The sequence below is a fragment of the Lissotriton helveticus genome, chromosome 4_1 (genome assembly GCF_964261635.1).
Source record: "Lissotriton helveticus chromosome 4_1, aLisHel1.1, whole genome shotgun sequence".
Lineage (NCBI taxonomy): Eukaryota > Metazoa > Chordata > Amphibia > Caudata > Salamandridae > Lissotriton > Lissotriton helveticus.
The window spans coordinates 1599770059-1599794725 of record NC_136063.1 but is presented as its reverse complement, the minus strand read 5'-3'; the positions used below and the strand labels follow the sequence as shown (position 1 = coordinate 1599794725).

At 40.4% G+C, this 24667-nt stretch overlaps 1 protein-coding gene across 2 annotated transcripts in view; it reads right to left on the bottom strand.

The window, feature by feature from the left end:
• AOAH (acyloxyacyl hydrolase) overlaps positions 1–24667 on the bottom strand; it is a 919324-nt gene that overhangs the window by 269852 nt on the left and 624805 nt on the right. For both annotated transcript variants that reach the window (XM_078688219.1, XM_078688220.1), the window contains exon 12: positions 5656–5747. In XM_078688219.1, coding sequence (XP_078544345.1) covers positions 5656–5747 — 92 coding nt within the window. The remainder of the gene's footprint in view (positions 1–5655; positions 5748–24667) is intronic.

Below are 24667 nucleotides of genomic sequence, written 5' to 3'. Positions count from 1 at the left end.
CAACAATTGCACAAAAGCATTCCTAGAGTTGAAAGAGAAAAAATGGCGCGCCCCAGCACTAGGAATGAAAGTTTATTTGAAAGAAAATACACTAATTTGCAGTGAGAGGGAGGGCTGCGCTCTCTTATTGCTTATTCAAAAAGATGAATGTTTTCAAGGGTCTGTGATGTATTGCCCAATGGCCTTTGACCCTAACTTCACAGAAATGTCAGCAAATGGATTGGATTGTGATGAAACTGAAAATGAGTGTCTAAATATCATGAAAATATGCATAAAGCCAAATTCAGACTTGAAGGATGAACATCTGAGTCAGCCCAACAATGTCCATTTTGTAGATGGCCCATGTTTGAAAGGTGACACATTAAAAGCAGCACATGCTGTGCTCCTTATACATGATGTTGTCAAAGCTTCATGGCTTTTAGTAATTACCCCAGCCCAAAATTCGAAATTGATTGCCCTTACCATAACATGCAGTATATCTGCTCAATTGGGAGTAACTGTTGTCATGGAAGAGAGAAATGCTAATTCAGTTGCACAAAATTGTGTTCTGTTAGCATATACATTCTATGGAATCTTCACAGTTAAGTTTAAAGAGGCTCAAGAAAATGTTTTTGAAGCAGCACAACAGGGTTGTATCAGAACTATTTTTGAGAGAAATGACAACTGCATAGTGGCAAATGTGTTATTGCAAAGACTGATGCCCAGGTATAAATTGCCAGTTTCTCTGAAATCAGATCATAATGTGGTCTCAAAGATAATGAGTGCAGAACAACAGATTGGACAAGAAATGGATTGTAGGTATCTGCCTGAAGTGTCACGCATAATAAAGCAAAACAATGGCAGCACAGAGTTACCTTTTGCAAAAGACTGTGTTTCAGCAACACTAAAGTGGCTTGAAAATGCATATGCAAATGCACTTGTGGAAAACACTGAGGAGAACACTAGCCATTGCTGTGTAGGTCTGGTTGATGTACAGTGTGCAGTTTCTCACCAGATTGCAGCTGCTACACAAGATCTGCATAATGGATGGTGCAACGGTTTTGATCTGAGAGATGTTGTGGTGAAACATCTGAATCTGATCAAAGTGAAAATAAGAGTGAAAGGCCTTGGTTGAAAAAGTGCAAAGGATTGATGGTGCTCTGTCAGAGTTTCTCAGCACCTAAGTAGTCCAATTTGCATGGAAAGTATGAGCCATACTGATGACAAGCTGATGACAATGAGTAAAGAAATGCTGAAACTGTCCTGTTGAATTCCTTTTTTATTATTTTAGTTACTTATTTTAAAGAAGACTAACTGTTCCAAGAAGCTACTTACAGATCTCTGCACTAAAACATTTGAGCTTGGCTATATATGATCTGATTACAGACCAAACTTATGTTTTGCCTTAGAAATAGAAGTAACATTCTTTATGCTCAGCTTTGCAATAAAAAAAAAAAAATAAAAAAAATACTGTCACTTGTGAAATTAAATATGTGTGGTTAATTATAAATCATTTTATTATGATTTGAATTATCAAGAGGGTGGATTGATGGAGCAGATTTCATCTGCAGTCATGCATTGTTTTATTTTTTGTGCTTCAGACAGGCTGCATTTAAATTGCCACGCACATTTTGGTGCAGGTTAAAAACATGGCACATGAAAAACATGAAAAGTGAGGCCTATTCACTTCAGACTGAAAATGCTTTTGCTGAATTAAATTAACATGTGTTTTTTTTGCAATGTAGAGAAAAAGTGGCCTTTTTACCTTTGAAGATTTTTAATAGAATGTGTTTCTCTCTTCCCAGCACATCCATGTAAACTAAATGTATTATTCCTGTCTTAATAGACTTTGACTTGTTGCATATTTTGATAAACATTTTCAGTTAATAACACCTCTTTTTATAATGTGTGTGAATTAATAATGCACTTGGGACACATAATGGACTGATTTACATGAAATTAATATTATCTTTGTGTTTGTTTTATTTTTGGGGCCTACACAAAACATGGCTGCCTGTGAATCCATCAAGGCTTTGACTTTCAATTTAATGAGAAGGGAGCATGCGCAGACTGTGGCAGCTTTCCTCATGACAAGAACAGCGTGAACTGCACATTTTTGTCATTCTGCCAATGTACCAGTTAGTTAAAAGTATCCATCTACTGCGCTGAGAAGGAAGAAGGATGAATTAGATTGAAACATTTTTTCCTAGTAAATGTTGCAAATGTTTATAAATGTATTTATTCATGTATGCTTCTTTTGTTAGGACTAGTGAAGTCAGGTTTTTAGAATGAGTCAGGGAAGTGTGACCTCATGCCTTTATGACTGACCAATCACGTAAGGTTCTCCTGAAAAATGTTACATCTTTGTGTACTCTGCCAATAATTATGGTATAAATACTGTCCTCTCTGGATGGGAGCCGCCACTTCTTCTTCTTCTTTTTTTCTCAGCTCAGCTGGCTTCTATGGGTTAGGTACGAGAAACGTCTCGGGAGATTGCTAAAGGGCGGGCTTGCGTCCGAGGAGTGTCAGGGGGAGGTTTCTTGCTTCCACGTCATATCTTGGCACTTTATGCCACATTCCTTTGAGGCCTGTGAAGGGCGGGCTGCTTTCCTCTTTAGACACAGACAGACAGAGAGTGCAGTGGATCAGGATAGGATTAGATGCTAATATGTTTTGACTAATTAATTAGGTCTAAAAGATTTATTTGTCTTATGCATTTATTTCTCTTAATGGGAGATTTTTTGCCAACTATTTAATTATTGATTAGCTTTGCAAGACTATTTTTCTTAGAAACTCTTTAAGAATTGTGACTGAAATTTTGCGCCACATTTTCATAACTACATGTAATGCTTATATGCAGACTGTAATGTGTTCTGTATTATTGATATTTTTCCTGTTTTCCAAAATTCTGTAACCTAATTGATATTTTACTAATGAATAAAGGGTCAGAGAAAAATTAACTTTTTGACTAGAAAATAAAACCCTTTAAAATAATCAACAACTCTCTTCATTGGCTTACAATAATAATTGCATTTTGACTGTTCATCTTTATTTAAATTTCTCCTGATGGTAATACATGGTGTGAAGGGCCCAACACCTTTTGAGCGGTAAAATAGAGGTAGCATGAGGGTTTTGCATTGAGAAACTACCAGAAGAAATTACCGCTCTCCATCACCTCCAACTGTAACTTGTTCGGGCTGGACTGTTCCCATGAGGCACAGGGCCAAGACTGATTTGCATATGGCCATGTCTGAACTGGGGTGGCTTGGTGAGCAAAATAACGATGGATTAAACCCAGATCTGTGACTGGGGGTGAATGTTTTGCCATTGTGCAACATTCCGTCCAACATCTTGTTTGTTTTGCTGTTCACCCTATGTTGGAAGGGTATGCCCAGATGTGGGTCCAGTGCTCACTACGCCACTGGAGTCAAGCTATCCTGGCTGAAGACGGCTGATAGCCAGAAACCGGTCCTAGGATGCTTGATTCCGGTCCAGGAAAGATATGGCTTGGCAGTTCGGGCTGGACTGTTCCCATGAGGCACAGGGCCAAGACTGATTTGCATTATGGCCATGTCTTAACTGGGGTGGCTTGGTGAGCAAAATAACAATGGATTAAACCCAGATCTGTGACTGGGGGTGAATGTTTTGCCATTGTGCAACATTCCGTCCATCATCTTGTTTGTTTTGCTGTTCACCCTATGTGGGAAGGGTATGCCCAGACGTGGGTCCCGTGCTCACTTTGCCACTGGAGTCAAGCTATCCTGGCTGAAGACGGCTGATAGCCAGAAACCGGTCCTAGGATGCTTGATTCCGGTCCAGGAAAGACATGGCTTGGCAGTTCGGGCTGGACTGTTCCCATGAGGCACAGGGCCAAGACTGATTTGCATATGGCCATGTCTGAACTGGGGTGGCTTGGTGAGCAAAATAACGATGGATTAAACCCAGATCTGTGACTGGGGGTGAATGTTTTGCCATTGTGCAACATTCCATCCATCATCTTGTTTATTTTGCTGTCCAACTGTAACTTGGGCAGGGAAGTAGAACACATGAAGGAAAGAACTGGGACATGAGAGAAGTAGCACATGAAATGAAAGAGAATGGAAAGGTTGAATATGGTGCAACCCTTCAATGTGAAGGGTGGGTCCTGTAAATTAGAATCTGGCTTACATCACTTACAAGGCTCTATACTCCAAATCCCCAGCGTTTCTCGCCCAGAAACTTGTGATATCCAGAGGAGCCAGAACTTCACGATCCGCCAGAGACCTTTTGCTCCAACCAGCAAGCTTGCGGAAAAAAAAATACCATCGGGCCTTCTCTGGGGCCGCCCCAAGAATATGGAACTCACTCCTGCCCACCATCAGAAGACTTCCATATTTGGCACATTCTAAAAAGGAGGCCAAAACTTTCCTTGTGGGCAAATTCCTCGCTTAACGCCTGCATTTCAATCACCTCAGCGATTTTGTTTCTCTTTCTATTAGGGCATTACCAATGGCTCTTCCGGATGATACCTACCCGGCACTTCGGGGCATCCCACCGGGGAATCGAGACAGCTGTCCTCTCATATAATGTATCTACCTGTTTTTATCCCAACTGTATCCGGGATATGTTCCTGCCTATTATTTCTTCCATGTATAATGCATCTACTTGTTCCTACCTCAATTGTATACACCTGTCCTAAGACTGTTTTTACCACTTGCCAATCCTGTAAAGGGATCTTATACCCTCAAGTGTCTGGTTTGCGCTCTATAAAACTCTAAAATAAATAAATAAATAGAAGGCCTCTGTGCAAAGTGGGAAACTAAGAAGCAGGTCCTGATCCTGAGCTTCAGATCAGGGACACCTGTAGAGGAAGTTGTTTTAGATGATCAAGAGATCAATAGAAATGTAGATGTTGGTGTACTTATGTTAATGTGCCGGGCCTTTCATCAGGCATGCACTGTAGTAGCCATTATGTACTGCTGAAGGTCTTTCGCATTGTAATGAGTAAGAGCAGAACCCTCCAACAGTTGTTGGAGGGTGTCTGACAGGACTTGTATTTTCACCAGAGGATGAAAGTGGTGATCCTACTTCACTCACCTGTCTCACCCATGAAGAGTTATCAGAAGCCATATGGGGTTGTCTTGCTTACCCACCGAGTAGCTCTATGGTATTGCACTGTTACGTAAGCCTTAGCTAGCAGATGCAGAATTAATCTCTAGTTCTGTATTCCCTTCTACAGACCAGAGGGATACGTTATAGGGAAGCCGCCTTAGGTGAAAACGCTGAGCTGACCTCAATTGGGGTTTCGTCATTAGAAATAGAAGACAACACTGTAAGTATCTTGGTACAAAACTGAAAATTTGGTTTAGATGCAAAACATATCTTTGAATGATGGGCTACAAATGGACTTTCCAAACTAATTTAAATGCAATTTAAAGTATGGTAAGTGCAGATGTATATTTGAAATGAAAAAAGGAATTCTCTGTGGTCCTCTGCATAACTAGAAAGGAAAAGGGAAAGAAGCAGCTACTGTTTCAATGAATTTGATTAACACCACTTTCAGGCTGTCTAAGGTATTTCATACAAAAGTAAGTAATAGATCACACTGCCATCAGGAACGAAATGCCTTTGAAAATGAGGAACAGATAGAAACCTCAAGCAGACCTTTTTAGATTAAAACAAGTTATTTCATCTTACCCAATAGTGGAGTCCTGGAATCCAGTGTGTGCCGAAAACTGGGGCCAGTTGAGTTCATTAGTTATTGCCAATGGGAGATTGGAAAATGTTTTCTATTGGAAATTAATGAAAAGGAACAATCATGTGCCATTATGTTTATGAATGCCATGTTTCTGTAGAAAATAATACCTTGTTAGCCATCACAGACATCTCGCAGCAGCATGGGCACCCTAAAGACCAAGCGCCCACACGTGCCCACAGTTTGATATATTTGTTAATACTGGCTTCAAGGTGATCCAGTTTAACAGATTTTCTCCATTGAAGGAAACAGACTGTGGTATTGCCTACCACAGGAAGTCAGAAAATTGACAACTATTCATTGTTTCATATTTCATATGCCACAACATTTTCTGTTCAAGGCTTGGCTGCATACTCTTTCAATAGGTTCCAATACAATTATAATAGAAAGCTGACAAAGGAATTCAAGCAATAGGATTTTTGGCAAACCTTTGGTTAGTTTGGGCTTTCTGCACGAAAATCATAATTGCATACTGACTTACGTTGCTTCCCTTTCAGCTATTACCTGTAGAGGAGGACTACTCATCAACGCTGACTGATATGTCAGACTTGTAGGTAATCATAATCTCATTTTCCTTTACATAACATTGGCTCAATGGGTTGTCTAAAACGGTGACATGCTCCGATGCCTGGCAGTATGAAACTTACTATGATAGTTACCAATGAATAATAATGCTATGCCCAGTACCATGAAAGAGATCTCCAGACGGATAGAGGGGGTATTGATGCTTTTTCCATGAGGGCTTATCAAATGTCGATAGCAGATCAATTTGCTAATGAAGAACTTCAAATGTTCAAACTATATTTTTTCAATAAGTCTAATAATCCTCCAAATCCTCAGTAGCAATAATCGATCAATAACCTGTCAGAAAACATTATTTCAAAGACCGGGTCTTAAAAAACCTCAAGATAAGATTAACTTTGCATTGGAATATTTTGCTCTACGTTCTTATTCCAAACACACTATGGTACCAATACGTTTTTACAAATTTATAAGGACATAAAAATGCTAGCAAACCAGCCATTTTGCAATGCCTATTTCTGTATCATGCCCCATGTAAGGTGAGTCAATTCATCCACTCTGCCAATTGAACAGCATTCTTACTTTGATGTGGAGCTTTATTTTGTACCTCCCAACTTACAATTTGCCACTTTGTCAGAAAATTCAGATGGTATATGGAAGGAAGATGATGTGCAGGATCCAAGAATTATATATGAGCCAGGCCATATATTGGGTGCAGATCATAGATAGGATCCAGACCATAAGTAAGAGTCAGGTCACACATAGGATCCAGATAATATAGAGGATTCCAATGATTTAAAGATCCAATTAAATATGTAGCGTCCAAATGATACATATGATCCTTGAATTCATACTTAGGATTAAACTCAGGCATTGGGCCAAGCAATACACTACCACTGATGCAAGGCTTATTTTAGTGCAGAGACTTTTTTATTTCTCATAATATATAGAGCAAAATACTTACAATAAGCATGCTTTCGGAAGTCACACCAATGGCAATATATGTATGTTGTTAAATCATTTTGAGTACTGTATTTATAGAATTTAAGCAAACGTACTAAAAGGTCATACATAATCCGTATAGAACTGTGGTAGTGATATTGTAGCAAATGTAAAGGAAGTGAATAATAGTTATCAATTGAGTACCTACTTTAAAATGGCCATACACAATGGAAATTAAGGAAATCGCAATGAAGCAATTCTGTACACAAAATACAAAATGGGTTTATACAAATACAGGTAATGCTTTCTGCTACCCAAATGATGAGCTAATGAAATAGTAAAATTGGTATTCATCTGAGGGCAACATGTTAGCAGGAACCTGGTCAGTGGCGAAGATGAACCAGGGTTGGGAGAAGAAAAGGTGAAAGGGAGGCCACCCTTTAAAAAACGTATACAAAAGTAGAGGAGACAACAGGCAGTCAAGTGACATAAAACAGGAAGGAATTAAAGAATCAACCCATGCTCTCCAATTATGTCTTTCAAAAACAAGTCCCTGAAAAAAAATCATAAACATACAAGCATTGGCAAAGCCAATAGGTCTCCCGGTTCCTAGCAGCCTTTTGGTAATTCTTGTTTTGTTTTGTCATTGTTTTTGCAAAACTTTTTTGTTCTGAAAGCTGCTGGGCCTTTATCAATCAAAAAGACAAACAATTGGCTAAGGACAAAATTGTTTTTTGTGTAGAAAAAAGCACACATTGCCATAGTACTCCCTGGCTCTGAAGGGAACTGCCTTGTGTGTGAATGTGCTCCCTTTGAAAGGGTAGTAGGAAGTAATTCATAGTGAGGTCAGACAGTGGCTGAGGCATTGCCACTTGATGCATGCTGGAGTGCATGGAAGAAAAATGTAAATGACACAACCACAGACTAATGGATGAAGTCTGACTGAAAACTCCCACTATGTCATAAACTAGAGCTAAGTAAAATCAAAAGATCTTTGTAAACACCTGAATAAAACCAATTGGTCTGACATTGGCTGGCAACCTCTTACCTTTAACAACGAAGGTAACGAAGAAAGAAGGCACAAAAGAAAGAAGAGAAAGAAACAACAGAAAGAAAAAAGAGGGGAAGAAAAAAGGAATTAAAAAGAAAAAAGAATGAAGGCAAGAAGGAATGAAAAAATAAAAGGAAGTAAGAAGGAAAGAAGGGAAGAAAGAAAAAAGAAAGAAGAGATGATGAAGGAAAGCAAAAAGAAAGACGAACGAGAAAGAGAAATATGGAAAGAAAGAAAGAAAGAAAGAAGGCAAGAAATTGAAAGAGACAGAAGAGAAGGAAAGAGAAACAGAAAGATAAAGAAAAATGAAAATGAAAGCAAGTAGGCAAGAGGAAGGGCAATAAAAAAGAGGGAAGGCAAGAAATAAAGAAAGAAGACAGATTGACGAAAGGAGGAGGAAAAAGAAAGAAGGCAAGAACAATTAGAGAAAAAAGAAAGAAGAAGAGTGGAAAAAAGAGAAGAAAAGAAGATAGAAAGAAGAAAGATAGATAGAAGAAAAAAATGAAAGAAGAACGAAGGAAGACAGAAAGAAGTACGGAAAAAGGCAATAAACATAAGAAGGAAAGGAAAGAAAGAAGAAAAACAAGAACAGAAGGAAGGAAACAAAAATCGATGAAAGAAAGAAGGAAGGAAGGAAAAAAATGAAAAAAGAAAGAAGGCAAGGAAAAAAAGAAGTAAAACAATGAAAGAAGGAAGGAAATAAGAAAAAATATGAGCGGAAGTGCTCATTGTGAGAGCAAAATGCAGTGACTCAAAGTGGAGTTAACCAGTGACTTAAGTGTGCTGACCAACTCCCTTATGTTGTATGCTGGGGTGGGTAGAAGCAAAATGTGAATGACAACAAAAGACCGATGGTTGAAGAGGGGTGCTGAAAGACCATTTAAGTAAGAATATTATACATATAATTTTAGTAAATTCAAAAGGGCTTGGCTAATCCCAGGCCTAAAAATACACATGTATATACATACAGACAGAGAGGGGATATGGGATAGCTCTCATCGCCTATTGGCCTGCTCGACTGTTAAACACCTTGTGCTTCCACCAACTATAGCATACAGCATGAATAAGACTCCACGTGTTCTGTTTTTACCGATTTTTAAAGATAAATACAAACAATGTGTTTCCAGGCTGTATTTATTTTTAAAAGTGGACAAATACAAAAAATTGTGCTCTTGTGAGAGACTCTCCGTGCTGCCTTTAATGAATTCCAGGCAAAAACTGAGCAGATAGATAGTATGGGGAGTTAAAACAGGATGGCATTTCCTTAACTACAGACATATGTTAACATATATTTGTAGCGTAATGCTAATATGTACCTGTGGGCGTAATGTTTTAATGTTTTGTTATATGTGGCTGCTTTAGTTGCTAAAACTCTACATCATCTACATATGAATACACGTGTAAGAGTTAAATAAATGTAGAAATACACTTTTTTACTACTCCATTTATTCTCAAAGCACAAAATAAATATGGATAAATATCAATATGATCGGCAATAAATAAATATGGATAAATACAGATGGGAATGTTAAAAAAAGAAATACCATTAAACCAGGAGCCATGAAGCCGCCGCCCACCACAGCAAGCACATGTCCACATCCACCTAAAAGAAGTGCACTTTTGTTCCAGAGCTGCCGGGCCGATACTTCACAATGCAAATGCTTCTTTCTTTCCTTTATTTATGCTTTATATATTTTTTAATTCTTTATGTGCTTAAACTATGGCTTAAACTCTTAGGAACTGATTCACAAAGCTAAACTAACACTTTTGTGTAGTTTACATTTTTTGAGGTATTCACAAACTATGAGTTTAATTTTATTATTAGTCATTTTACCACTGCGGCGACTCCGCACTCGTGGCGGAGACTCCACACATAAAAAGATAGGCTTGCCCTATCTTTTCATGTGCAGAGTTCTCCGTCCTGAGTGCTGAATCTCCGCAGTGGTAAAATTACTACTAGTGAAATGTAACTTTTGAGGGTATAATCACTAAGTTTTTACACCGTGCTCAAATTCTTTTTTTAACTATTTAATTTTCAGCACTAAACATGTTTAGCGCAGGAAAATGACTTGAGAAGTAACACGAAGCAAAGCTTAGCACTGCTTTGCATTACTTAGAGCCAAGGGGTCCATTCCATGGGTGGTGCATGGGCGTTCCCATGCAACCACCCAAGGTTTTTGAAATAAAACGTTGCTTACTTAAAAAACAGACAGGGTTTAGCGTTACAAAACTGCGCCAATTTCAAATAGGCGCTATGAGGGAGAAAGGTTTTAATTTCTCCTTTCTTTTCCAACTTCGCATGTATGCTGCACTGTGCAGCACACGTACAAAGTGGGAAAAGGTATAAAGTTAGTCTATGCACAGTATTTTAAATTGGGAGGGTATCCTTCCAGTACAAAACCTTCGCTAGATTCATAGAGACACCCCTGCTCTAGGGTGCAAAGGTGTGGACGTAGCGAACAGCGGCACATTTCTACACTGGCACTAGGAAGAGGGGAGGATAGGGCCATATTTCTGTAAATATGGCATCCTTCTGCTCTCTCTTTCTCAGGCAGTGCAGTGCAGCATGTCCACTGTGTGATAATCTACTAATTCTGGGCCGTAGTTTGTGAAAACCAAAAAATAGTAAACTGCAACAAAAGTTTACCTTTGTGAATCAGGCCCGAAAACCATGCCAGAATCAATCAATACTGGACTAAGGATTCGCTACTCAAAATGTCGACATCAAAAGTTCAAGCGTAAGTCTTCCGAGTATTGATTGATTCTGGCATGGTTTGGAAACACAGGTTATACATAACTCTTCTTTGCGGATTTATGCAGTCATCTAATATTGAATCACAAAATATCAGTGTCCCTAGAGGAATCATTTAACATCATTTGTCATTTGCAATATCGTCACAACAGTGAACATCATTCCATTAATACAGGGAATTTCTTCATACACACCCGGTTATATAAAGAATTGTTTTAATCAAGTTTTCTTTGACAAATCAAGTCCGGCAACATACATACTACTGGAATTATCTGTTCATTCAATAGTAGTATACAAACACCTTTTGCTTTATGTACATATGCAAAACAAAACACCATATTTTAGAATTAAACAGAACATTTCATCTGATTTTCATTCTGTCTATTAGGCATACAAATATAAGCAAAACGGTGCAAATGCGTCGACGTTTCGGTCTCTTGCTGGTCTAGAAGATCCTTGAGACCATCTTCAGGATGGTATAGTTGCACAACAAATAATATATTAAAAGAAGTACGCTTAACATCCCTGTATTCAAAAAGAGGTATCGTCTGCTCCATACTTAAGACACAATATTAATCATCACAAAAGTGTCCACCCAAAATCTTAAAAATATATACATGCCATCATGCACTCATGTGCATCACCTTAACCCTGTGACATCATGCACAGATATGTGGCACTCCTAATCCAAACTATTAGTGAAGCCTACTACCATCACGCCTTCAGCAAATTCACAATTACAACAAATTGACCAACTGACTTCCAAAGAAGTAAAGGAGACTTCTTCTCACTTTTCAAATACATACAGATTCTAAAAGGAGACAAAAAGTAATATCCACATGTAATTCCCTATGGCATACGTAAACTCAATGAAAGACTTAAAAACCACGTATAAACAAAAAGGAATCCACTTATGGTGGTGTCGGTGATCCCTACAGGGGTGGGGAGCAACCAGTGTTGTTTAAATACCCCTCACACACCAACAGGCCCCCTGGTGTCATGCTTCATCATCGGGGTCTTCGCAAACCTCTACGGGATGCGGCGTGCTACGACTCACGACTACATAGGAGCACTAAAGGTGAACTATGTGTTGGTGTGTGTGGAATACTTTGGTGTGAGTGGTGAGGTGAAAAAGTGATGGTTAAAAGATACCTGGCTCGTAGGAAAAGAATAAAATCTCTTTATTAAGCCCTCGGCTGGTATCATTAAAAAGTGCAGATTAGGTTGTTTTTTACTGGTTAGGGTATGTCAACCTCAAAAGTGCGTCGACATGTTTCGGAGTCAAAGGACTCCTTCTTCAAGATGAGGATATGCACAGTGATCCTCACCTTACTCACATGAAAATGTAGATGTCAAAGTGTGCTCTACAAAAAACAAAAAGGTGAAATGTACCTATCCGTGTTATAATTATTAAAGTCCGTTGCGCCCAATAGGCGTTATTTTACAGAACTTGTGAATGAACAAAAAATATCATAAAACATAATATTTAGGACATTTGTGTTCAGAAAAAACCTATGTTAATACACAGGAGGGTAACGACGAACCAAAAATAAGGTCCAGGAACCCTGTAAAAAAATAGAAAAAGGGGGACATGGACACACATATAGACAAGGACACACATTGATTATAGATTGTAGTCGCCATTGGATTCCATAGGGTGAAAAAAATGGAAATGAGAATCAAAATTATTTCTAGATTTACATTGCTTACTTATGAATAAAGACTTAATAGCCTCATGAGCCAAAAGCGTGGTATTGGGGGTTCTTTGTTCCTGCTCAATCTAGCAACCTGTGGGATACCAAAAGAGCTAAGTTTTAGGATCTCAGACGCTAATTCTTAACAGAGATATGGATGTTTCAACTCTGCACCACCAAACTCACGGTTACTGCAAGGCCAGGTAGGCTGTCTTCCCCTCAACGCGGCTCCGACGATATGTCTAGTCGTTCTCACCCAGTCCCTTATATAGTGCCCGTAATTGTTTAAATTGGTACTTAATTGAAAACGGAATCAGCCCAAAGAAGGACATAGTCCTTAGGTTCGGATCCGGTCCTGCGTATGTATGCAGGTTGTCCCGATCGGAAAGCGCATGCGCGAAGGGGTGGCATGATCGAAACGCGCATGCGCGAAAGGGTAGTGTCTGTGCCTAGCGCTAGCGCTCAATGGGAGCAAAAGTGAATGCTAGCTTCTAGCGCATGTGCGGAGACAGGAAGTCCCGGACTGTTCTGAAGGAATCCTGGGCTGTTTCTAAACGGGTGAAGTTAGTTCTAACTGGGTCATTCTCAAGAATTCTTTTTAGATACTTGTGTAAATAAAGCCCAATTAAGTGAGATCTCTGGGATAACCTCAGGGGGATGATGGTTATTTTGACAAATAACAAGGGTACTGAAATGAAGTATCTTCCAGAGTCAGGAGGATGTTATTTAATGATTTATTATGGAGACAGATAAGTTACATCTATCTTATCAACCTGGGTCGTAACTGTCATCTCATGGAATCCGGAGCACAGCAGTGTTCCTGATTCCATGTATGACACACAACACCACACATTCCCCTTCGTAATGAAACATTTATAGGAACACCAAGAATCACTTAATAACAAGAATTAGCAAATATTACATTTCAAGAAGTTATGAAAAGAAAGAAATATGTAAATACAATTATCTGATAAGCAACATATAAATTTCCTAAATTGAATTATTTATAAAGGTGATAGTCTTTTGACCATACTGGAACATGACAATTTCTTTGTACACGATGAACTAGTACATTGTCTTTGGTGGAGCAGGAAGACTTAACTTCAGGAGAACAATGAAGAGTTGTTGAACCTGTGAATTTCCTCCAATTACTTGCACTATTCCTTGGCCGAGGATGTGGGTTCTGAGGAGGACACTGTCTGGACCATCCCCCCGCTTACTATCACCAAGGGAGTTAGGGGCACCGAGGCAGCTTTACATTGGTTGGGCTTCTGTTTAGATTGGGGTCTACGGGCCGTAAATGGGCGTACACGCTCTGATAGCCTTAGGACCAACACCTTCGATAACGGTTTGAGTTCCAGCCGTATCGATTATATACTGATTAATATTGAGTGTTGGACTATTGTACAAAACATGGTGGTAGAGCCTCGACCAGAGAGTGATCACAATCCCCTTTCACTCGAGATTTTGGTCCCAGGCTTGGGGGCTCCAGTCAGGGGAACTAATTGCTTAACGTCTGATGTAGTTTTGTGCGACAACAGGCGTCGAGTAAAATGGCTCAGGATTCTGGATGACCCAGCGCTTATTTCCAAGATTGAGGAAAAGGTGCGGGGTGTGTGGAGTAGGATGCCTCCGTTATCTCCTTCTGGCGATGCTGATTCCACAATCACTAATCTCCATGAGGAGTGTTTTTTGGGCCTTAAAAACCTTCTCACGAAACCTTCGAAGCCTGTTAACGCTAGAGTTCACAAAAAATGGTACAATAAGAGCTGCAGAGATGCTCACAGCAACCTATTAGCCGCTGTGAAGGCCCGGAATATAGACGATATAAGGACAGCAAGGCAGTGCTATAAGCGTACCCTCTGGGCTGCCAAGCGGGACTGGAATGACTCTTACTGGCTTGATCTCCTTAGAGCCTGTGAATCCCCCAACCTAACTGATTTTTGGCTGATTGTAAGGAGGGGAAGGGACTCAGTTGCCCAGAATCCTGAAAACCATGTCTCCGCCCAATCTTGGGTGGAATTTTTTACGGCACAATTTAATGATCCAATTAAAGCGGAGGAACTGATGATGACAACTATGCCATCGTGTCCCCTCCCACAAATAGGAGACAGACTCATATTTTTGGAATCCGATACTGTACATGCCCTTGAGTCTGTTCAGCCAGGTAAAGCTCCTGGCCTAGATGCTATTCCCGCTGACCTTTTTAAGCTTAAACCTGACCTTTGGATTCCTTATATTACGTTACTGGCAAATAATATAGCTGCAGGGGCTGAGATTCCTATCTCATGGAAGGGGGCAGAAATTTTGCCAGTATATAAGAAGGGTGATCGCTCCCTCCCAAACAACTATCGGCCCATTAGTTTGATCGATTCGATCCAGAAAATTGTGTCGAGAATGATCTTAGCAAGAATTCAGGGTTGGATCGATTCAAATAACATACTTTCCCCTATGCAGGCAGGATTTAGGTTCGGCACTAGCACCGTTGATCAGGTCTTCCGGTTCACATTACTTTTTTGGAAGGTGGTTCTTTTGGGCGGCGGTATGTTATACGCTGCATTTGTCGACCTTAAGTCGGCCTTTGATTTAGTCCCAAGGAAGAAGCTATGGGAGGCCCTTAGACATATGGGCTTTCCACCAGAGCTCTTGAACCTAGTCCAGCGACTACATGAGGACAATTATGCCCAGGTAAGGTGGGGTAGCCAGGGGCAGGTGACCAAAAGCTTCCCTGTACAACGCGGGGTACGCCAAGGCTGTGTCCTGGCCCCCACCTTGTTTCTCCTGTTTATTAATCAGGTTGCCCAACATTTTATTAATACACAGTCTGATGCACCAACGCTGGGTGGTCGAAAGTACCCCATGCTAATCTTCGCAGACGATACCCTCCTCCTTTCTAAAACTAGAGCTGGGCTCCAGGTAGCCCTGAATAGATTTTCTGAGTTTTGTATAATGAATGACTTGCAAATAAATGTAGATAAAACCAAATTTATGTTTTTTTGCAAGAAAACCACCCCCAAGTGTGTAGTCTCCCTAAACGGCGTTCAAATTGAGCAGGTTAGGGTCATGACATACCTTGGTGTGACTCTAGATCACCAACTCAATTGGAACCCCCAACTGGAGACGTCTAAACTCAAATTTAATAGGTTGGCTGGTTGTCTGGTCCGCGAACAAAAGAACTCCCTAACAAAGCGTATTACTCCTGCCCTAAAAATCTAAGAGGCTAAGGTCATTTCAGCAACCCTTTATGGAGCCGAAGTTTGGGGTCACAAGGATCTCTCATGCTTGGCCACTGCGCAGAACAGGTTCCTACGGAACCTGGTAGGTCTTCCGCAGTCCGCCCCCACAAAACCCTTGTTGTTAGATCTTGGTTGCAGACCAATCGACGAGATGGCCCAGTTTCGTCTGGTGGCATTTTGGCGCCGTCTCTTGACCACTCCCGAGCTTGGTCTGTTTATCCGAGAACTGGAGGAGGTAAAACTTATGTGGGGTGCGCATAAAATACCCTGGCTTAGGGAAGTTAAAAATGTACTGTATATGATGGGTCTCCCAGAGCTTTGGTCCAACCCAGGGGGAGAAATTTTTCCATCAAAACTTGAGTTCAAGGCGCTCTTCTGGGCTTGGAAAAAATCTATTCTTGTAACCCAATCCTTGGACACAAACCTAACTGGTCTATTTTTAGTGCATAAGGTTATTCCCTCTCTGGAGCAGTATTGGGATTTGATCACAAGTGTGTTAGATCGTAAACTATACTATCAGTTTCGTACTGGCACCTTGCCTGTCAATTCTTTTACAGCAAAATGGGACACGATGACAGGAAATAAATGCCACTGGTGTCCCGACCGGGAAGAAAGTGTTGGCCACTTCTTCTTTGGTTGTCCCGTCTATCGAGCGCCCAGAAGTAAGTGGCTAAAACCCATATGCTTATCCCTGAATAGTGGTGGTCACCGAGATGCACTTACCAAACTCCGAGTTATTAGATCTGAAATTGTAGTGGTCTGTGTTGCTAAATTTTTGGGTTGGGCCTGGCTGATTCGAACCAAGAAACTGGGCATCCCCTTGCGTTGAGCATCTTACCCAGATGCATATATTGTTCTGTAACTGAATATGGTTATTAGTAGTACTAATTTATGTGCATGTTGTTTGTGTCCTATTTGTCCCAAGATACAACTAGTGTATTGTATCCTATTGTTTTAAGGAACAACTTGTGTACATTATTTTTACTGATTGATTCTTTTATACATTGTGTATGGTTGTATATTGTCTTTTATGAATCTTTTATTCGAAATAAAGACTTATCGACTCGAAGTCTACTTGCACTATTGGAAGATCTCAAGCCAGTAAAAACCTTAGACTCTGGAAACACATCCTTGGGCCTTAACCACCTAGGAACCTTAACAACCCTAGATAAGTTCCACACATTTCCATCTGAAAGTTCGACAACTTGCCTTCCTACACGTGTGACCTTCAAAGGATTGAAATACCGAGACTCACCAGACTTGACATTCCTGCATTTCTTGACACGAACCCAATCATTGACACTGAACTGAGAAGAACCACCACAAGGAGCACAGTCAACGTCAACAGATCTCTTAGAGCCAAGCATTTTCATCCAAGGTTGAGATAGGTTAGAACCACACCTCCTCCCTCTCATCTTTTCAAAAGGAGATAGATCTCCCATGCTCCTGGGTGTGTTTCTATAACACCACAGAACTTCGCTAATGGTTTGTTTGTAATCTTTTCCATTTTGCAAGGCAAGTTGAAGACCTTCTTTAAATACTCTGATCCACCTTTCCACGATGCCGTTACTTTTCGGATAATACACTGACACGCGTCTATGCCTTATACCATGACTCTCCATAAACTCTTTCATCTCCGAGGATACAAATTGCACCCCATTGTCAGTAGTAATTGATTCTGGAAAACTCTCCCTTTCAAATACTTCGTTTAAGAACTTGATCACAACACTGGATGTTATACTGGTAACCATCTTTACTTCAGGCCACTGAGATAACTGGTCTACCAAAATTATTGCGTACATCACTCTTGTTAAATGACAAAGGACCAGCAATATCCAATGACACACTTTCCCAAACACGTGAAGGTCTAGATATGGGAAACGATTCACACTTAATATGTTTTTGAGATTTATCACTTAAACAGCAATCTAGACAGTCTCTAACCTGACGTTCTATGCATTTGTCCATTGCTGGCCACCAGAATTCACTTCTTATCCTTCTCTTCATGGATGTCATCCCAGGATGACCTTCGTGAGCCATGTCTAAAATCTTGGATTGTAAGTCATGAGGAACCACTAATTGTTGACCTCTAACCAAAACATCCCCTACAACGGTCAATTCTTGAGCAACATGAAAGAAAGGGAGAAACTCATCAGACAACAACTCTTTACAAGGCCATTGTGTTTTTACAAATTTGCTCAGATCACCAATAATTGAATCATTATCACACGCTGACTTCCATGCATCCTCATCAATACAACCTTTGGAGACTTCACATATTGACACTACATTATCTTCATCCTTATCTTCTTCCACAACATTGTCATCGGGCACAGGCAACCTAGATAAACAGTCAGCTAAGACATTTCTAATGCCAGGGATATATTCTACTTTAAATTGAAAGTCTTGAAGCTTGTACTGCCATCTGGCAATTCTTGAAGTTGCTTTACCACAGCCCTTGGTAGTGAATAAGTCCACCAACGGACGATGGTCAGACCATAGCTTAAATTCAGTGCCATACACATACTTCCGGAAGTATTCAATGCCCCACCAGCAAGCTAGAGCCTCCTTTTCTAGTGTGGAATACTTGCTTTCAGCATCTCTCAAAGGACGAGATGCGAACCCAATCGCCACTAATTGACCCTTTTGACGTTGCATCAATACTGCACCAACACCTACATTACTTGCATCAGTGATAATAAGTGAACTGTTAGCAGTATTAAACGTTGCTAATGCAGGTGCAGATATGATATTCTTTTTTAGCAACAAGAATTCTTTTTTGCAATTGTCATCCCAATTAAATTGAACATTTTTTTTCATCAAGTTCCTCATGTTTACAGTCTTGTCGGAAAACAGGGGAATAAACTTTGAATAATATTCTGCAAGCCCCAAGAATGATCTGAGCTGATCTTTGTCCACAGGGTCTGGAGCTAATTCTATGGCCTTGACTAAATTCATTTTCGGGGAAATGCCCTCTTTACTTATGGTGTGACCCAAATAGTCTACAGAAGATACACCAAATTTACATTTTTCCTTCGTAAGTGTTAGACCACTTTCTTGTAATACACTTAAAACTTTATACAGAATTTCGGAATGATCAGATTGATTGGATGCAAAAATTAAAATGTCATCCTGGAAATATAAGACATTGACGAAGTCTTTAAAAAGATTATGCATGATCCTTTGAAAAACGGAAGATGCTGATATTAGGCCAAACGGCATCCTCTTATATCTAAAGGCACCCTCCGATGTGATGAAGGATGTCAAATGCTTACTATCCTTGTGTAATGCTATCTGATGATAAGCATTTGACAAGTCCAAAGTGGAGAAAATTGATGCCCCTTTCAACTTTGTGAACATTTCATTAATATTAGGGAGAGGATGTCTGTCTACCCAAACATTTCCGTTTAAATCCCTCAAATCCACACAGAGTCTTACTTTGCCGTTGGGCTTGTGAGCGACAACGACTGGGGATAACCAAACAGAGGATTCTATCTCTTCAATGACGTCTAGATCACATAGCTTTTTAAGTTCAGATTTTACTGCATCCCTCAAATGTAATGGGACATTCCTTACTTTGTGAACTTTTGGTACAGCATCTTCCCTTAGTATGATTTTGTGTTCAAAGTTTTTCAAAAGACCCAACTTGGAGGTCGAAAAAACCAAAGGAAATTTTCTTTCACATTCAGAGCCGAGATCAGACTCTACATTCATGACTAAATCAGAATATCCTAGTACCTGTTCAGGATGATTGGGATCTAACTTTATCATCAAGTCCCTCTGTTGAGGCCAACCTAACAAACAAGAGCCATCTTTGGCTACATAAACCTTTGAATTAATTGTTTTACCTTTGAAACTAAGGGATGTTGTAAAGAACCCTAGAATATCAATGTTTTTTTTGCCATATCCAAGTAATTTTACGTCTGGAGGGGATAATTTTAGATCAGGAAATTCTTTCACCCATTCTTCACCTATGAGAGTGCGTTTTGCCCCAGAATCGGCCATGACATTAATATCTTTCCCTCCAACATTTACGGTGCAGTAAGGTGAATCTTTTTCACCAGCGTTGACTTCGTACACTGCAAAAAGAAATTCTTCTTCTAAATAATCGTCTTCAATTTCATTTACATGTTCATCTGAACTTCTTTTTTGATTAAAACTCTTATTCTTAAACTTATTCTTATTCCTACACATTTTGCTAAAATGACCTTTCATTCTGCAATATCTGCACATTTGACCAATTGCCGGACACTTTCTGTCATTTGCTAAGTGATCTGGATTACCACATTTAAAACATGCAAATTCCCTCCCTTGTTGGAATTGTTGGTTTTTGTTTCTGAAAGATTTTTCTTCAAAATTAGATTTTTTCACAAGGTTGATTTCGGCAATGTTTTTTTCTGCAAGTTCTTTCACTCCAAGTTTCATATTCTCAAAACGATGAGCGATATCCAATGCTTTATCTAAAGTCAAATCCTCCGTATCTAAAAGTTTCCCTTGAAGCTTGGTGTTAGCAATTTTGTGAACCATTTGATCACGCAGCATCTGATCATGAAAGGTTGAATACATGCATTTGGATGCTAAAACTCTTAAGTCGTTCATGAATGAGTCAACTGATTCATTTGGTAATTGACCCCTACTCAAAAACTTGTGACGTGCAACTACTATGTTGACTTTTTTAATATATTGTTTATCTAATTGTTTGATTGCCTCCTCAAAAACATCAATCGTGTTATCAGAAGTTGATACACCATCCGTAGGCAAAGGTAAATGGCTTAAGACATGCCTTCCTTCCGCACCCAAACTGTGTTTTAAAATGGCTAATTTACGTTTGTCAGTATAGTCTTCTCCTCCAATAGCTTCTATATAGGCATGAAATCCTTCTTTCCATCTCTTCCATTCTAATATAGGTTCGCCTGGATTAGGTAGAAATGGTGGCGGTGCTGAAAAACTTTCCATTATAGTGTTAGTACAGTATTTAAAATATTATGATGAATAAAACAATTTTTTTTTTTTTGATATCTAAATTGTAGTTTCAGTATTTTAAGAGTTTCATTTATAAATTTTGTTGCATTCCAGTGTATTTAGATGCAGAAATATAGGTTTGTTTGATAAAAACGATCAACTACGTGAAGGTATTAGACTTCTTTCCATAAAATGGCCGCCGTGCGTTAAATTATGACGTTATGACGTCATACGCATGAGTACTGGGATGGCTGGATTCGCGCAGCTCGCGTTGGTGTAGACGTCGGCTCGTGCAGACGCTGGTCACGTTCAGGCTTGGCTCGTGCTGACGCTGATCAAGCTCAGGCACTGTTCTCGCGCGTTGTCTCGCTCAGGGTCTGTTACGCGCATGCGCACTGGCTGAATTAGCGCGACTCACCGGAGAATGAAGATTTCAGTTGAAATTGCTCAGCCTCTTCCCACAATTACTCACAAGAATGGCGATTTCACCGCTATGAAGCTCAGGTGGATGGGGAAACAGCGCTGACACCGCTGTCAACAGTTCGTGATCCTCCGCATCAGACGAGGTGCAATGATGCAGGTAGGGACTCCAGGTTGAGTTGCGGTTCTTCTCCAATCGTCGCCAGTGAAATGAAGTATCTTCCAGAGTCAGGAGGATGTTATTTAATGATTTATTATGGAGACAGATAAGTTACATCTATCTTATCAACCTGGGTCGTAACTGTCATCTCATGGAATCCGGAGCACAGCAGTGTTCCTGATTCCATGTATGACACACAACACCACAGGTACATATGTAAGCAAAAACCCAATTAAGTGAGATCTCTGAGATCAAATCTCAGGGGGATGATGGTTATTATAACAAATATAAAATGGGGTTTCTTAGGAGGTATTAAAAGTCCATTCCAAATATCTAAGGTTAGAGCCATTATACTGCTATCAAGGAGTGTGAATTTCAGCAGATACAGTAAATCATCACAGTTGGCTCCATGGAATGGAGTCATTCAGTCCGGTCGTGTCCGTACCCAGACGGAACACCCACCTCTGTTCCTTCTCAAAAAGTCCCATATCAGATGGCAGTTGCTCAATCACAGTCCACTGTAATTCATTTACACAGTGTTGTGCCTCCAGGAAATGTGCTGCCATTTTGGTAGTCGATTTTTTACACCTTACGTTGCTTTTATGCTCGTTTATTCTTGTTTTCACAGCTCGTGTTGTCATACCCACGTATTCCTTGCCGCATGGGCAAGTGATGAGGTAGACCAAATTCCTGCTGTTGCAGTTAGTGAACGCTCGCTGTTCCCACCTGGTACCATTCTGAAAAGTGAGGGTCAAACTTTTCTCAGTCAGACGGCAACTATTACAGTTACCACATGGGTGGTGTCCATGTAGCCCTCGTAGCCTAGTTTGTTGAATCACAGTGGGTCGGGGTCTGGTGTGTACCAGGATGTCTTTAAGATTTTTTCCTCTCCTGTGGGCAAATAGGGGTTTCTCTAGATCCAAAGTGCCACTCGTCAGAATACGCCAGTGTTTGTTGACCAACTTTGAGACCTGGTTGGAGATTGAGCTGTATGTTGTAACACAGACTGTTCTATCTGCTGTGTTTTCTTTAGGAGTATTGTCTTCCAACAGAGCTTCCCGGTTGTTATTACGAGCGCTTTTCATTGCATTTTTGATGACTCTCTCTGGATATCGTCTCCGTTTCAGTTTTTCACTCAGGTCTCGGGCTTGGGATTTATATTTTGCCACGTCGCTACAATTGCGGCGTACACGTAGGAACTGCCCGTATGGTAGATTTTCTCTTAGGTGACGTGGATGGAAACTGTCGTACCTAAGGAGGCAGTTCCACGCTGTGGGTTTGAAATGTGTCTCTGTTTTCAGAAACCCTGCCTCGTGATAAATGTTCAAATCCGGAAACACCATTGACTCATTAGACATTTGGTGGGTTAATTTCAGAAAAGCATTCTGTGTGTTAAGCCAATGCATGAAATCTGTAATAGATTGACCATCCCCTTCCCAGATCACCAAGACGTCATCAATGTAACGCCGCCAGGTATGGATTTTACTCCTAAATGGATTGCTGGGATCGAGGATCATGGAAGCTTCCAGATGGTGTACGTACAGACCCGCCAGGCTCGGCGCGAATGTGCTTCCCATGCTAGTTCCGTGGCGTTGTAGATACAAGGTGCCTTCGTACTCAAAAAAGTTCTTGGTGAGTGCCAGGGAAATGCACTCCATTACTACTCCTCGTGGAGTATGATAGTTCCATGGTTTGGAATAAAGCACCTCCTCAATGATTAGGAGGGTTTCATCATGTGGGAGGCTCGTGTAGAGGCTCTCCACATCGAGGCTCAGCAGTAATTGTGAGTCTGTGTTGAACGGTTGGTTTTGTAGTAGCCGGAGGACCGCTTTCGCGTCCCTCAGGTACGTGTCCGTTGCCTGAACCATAGGCCTTAAGAAGGCATCGGCGAATTTGGATAATGGTTCTAGTATAGATAAAATACCGGACACAATGGGACGGCCAGGCGGACTCTGTAGGTTTTTATGAACCTTTGGTATTGTATAAAAATAGGGTATGCGAGGGTTTATCTGTATCAGAAATTCAGACCCCTTCTTCGAGAGCCAATTGTGGGCAAGGGCTTCTTCAATCATAGCCCCTATTTGTATACGTAACGATTCCGTGGGGTCCTCTGGGACGATCTGGTAGTTTCTCCTATCAGAAAGGCGTCTCCTACATTCTTGGTCGTATGCAGTTGTCATTTGAATTACCACTGCACTGCCTTTGTCCGCAGGTTTTATAATGAGTTGTTTGTTCTGCGAGAGTTCTTTTATCGCCTCGTTTTCCTGTCTGCTCATGTTCTGGAATACTCTCTGGTTGGGGTTCATTTTGCTGAGTTCAAGCATAATGGCCTTCTCAAAAGCCAGGACTTCAACGGGAAGTTGGTTGTCCATTGGCGTGAATGACGACTTAGGCCTTAAACCCGTGTCTGAGGGATCCTGGGTAGGCTCTTTATTCTGGAAAAAGGCTTTTAACTTGATAGTCCTTACAAAGTCTTGGATCTCTTTGTGTAACCGAAAAGTGTCCGGTTTGTTTGTGGGGACATATCCTAAGCCTTTATTGAGTACTTGATTCTGTAGGTCTGTTAGAGGCCACGGAGATATGTTGATGACTAGGTTCCTCTCTTGCTTGTTGACGCTTGATTCGCTGTCATGCTCCTGACTTAAAAACCATGCACTCAAATCAGGGTGTGCCGTGTGATACTCACATTTCTGCTGTACAAACAGAACATACAGTGTCCTGTAAATCAACACGAAGCAGAATGGCCATTAGGATCGTGTTAAGCTCCGTGATGTTAAAAAATATGTTAATACATATCAAGCCCAAATGCAAGCGCATTAATCTTGCTCGTCGGGAAAACGTACTTATTAGAAGTGCCAGAGTCACTTAGTTCAATCCACTTGACTCACAGGACCGAGTACGGCGTGAGGCGGTCAGCTGACCTAAATCCATTAATACGTGGTGACGTCACCCCCTCCCCATGACTGCAGTGGCCATATTGAGTGAGCAGCCATGCATCCCACTAGCGTTAGACAAACTTCCAAAGGACTATTGAAAAACTTTATTGGGAGACTTAACATATACAATCTGCCCTTATTACCCATAAAATATACAAAATCTATACAAAAAAGCACCACCTCTTATGTTGTGCGTTAAAATACATGTCTATTAAAGACAATGAATACAATCTTATTTAATGTTGTAATTACATCAACAACTTGCCGTGTGGATAACAG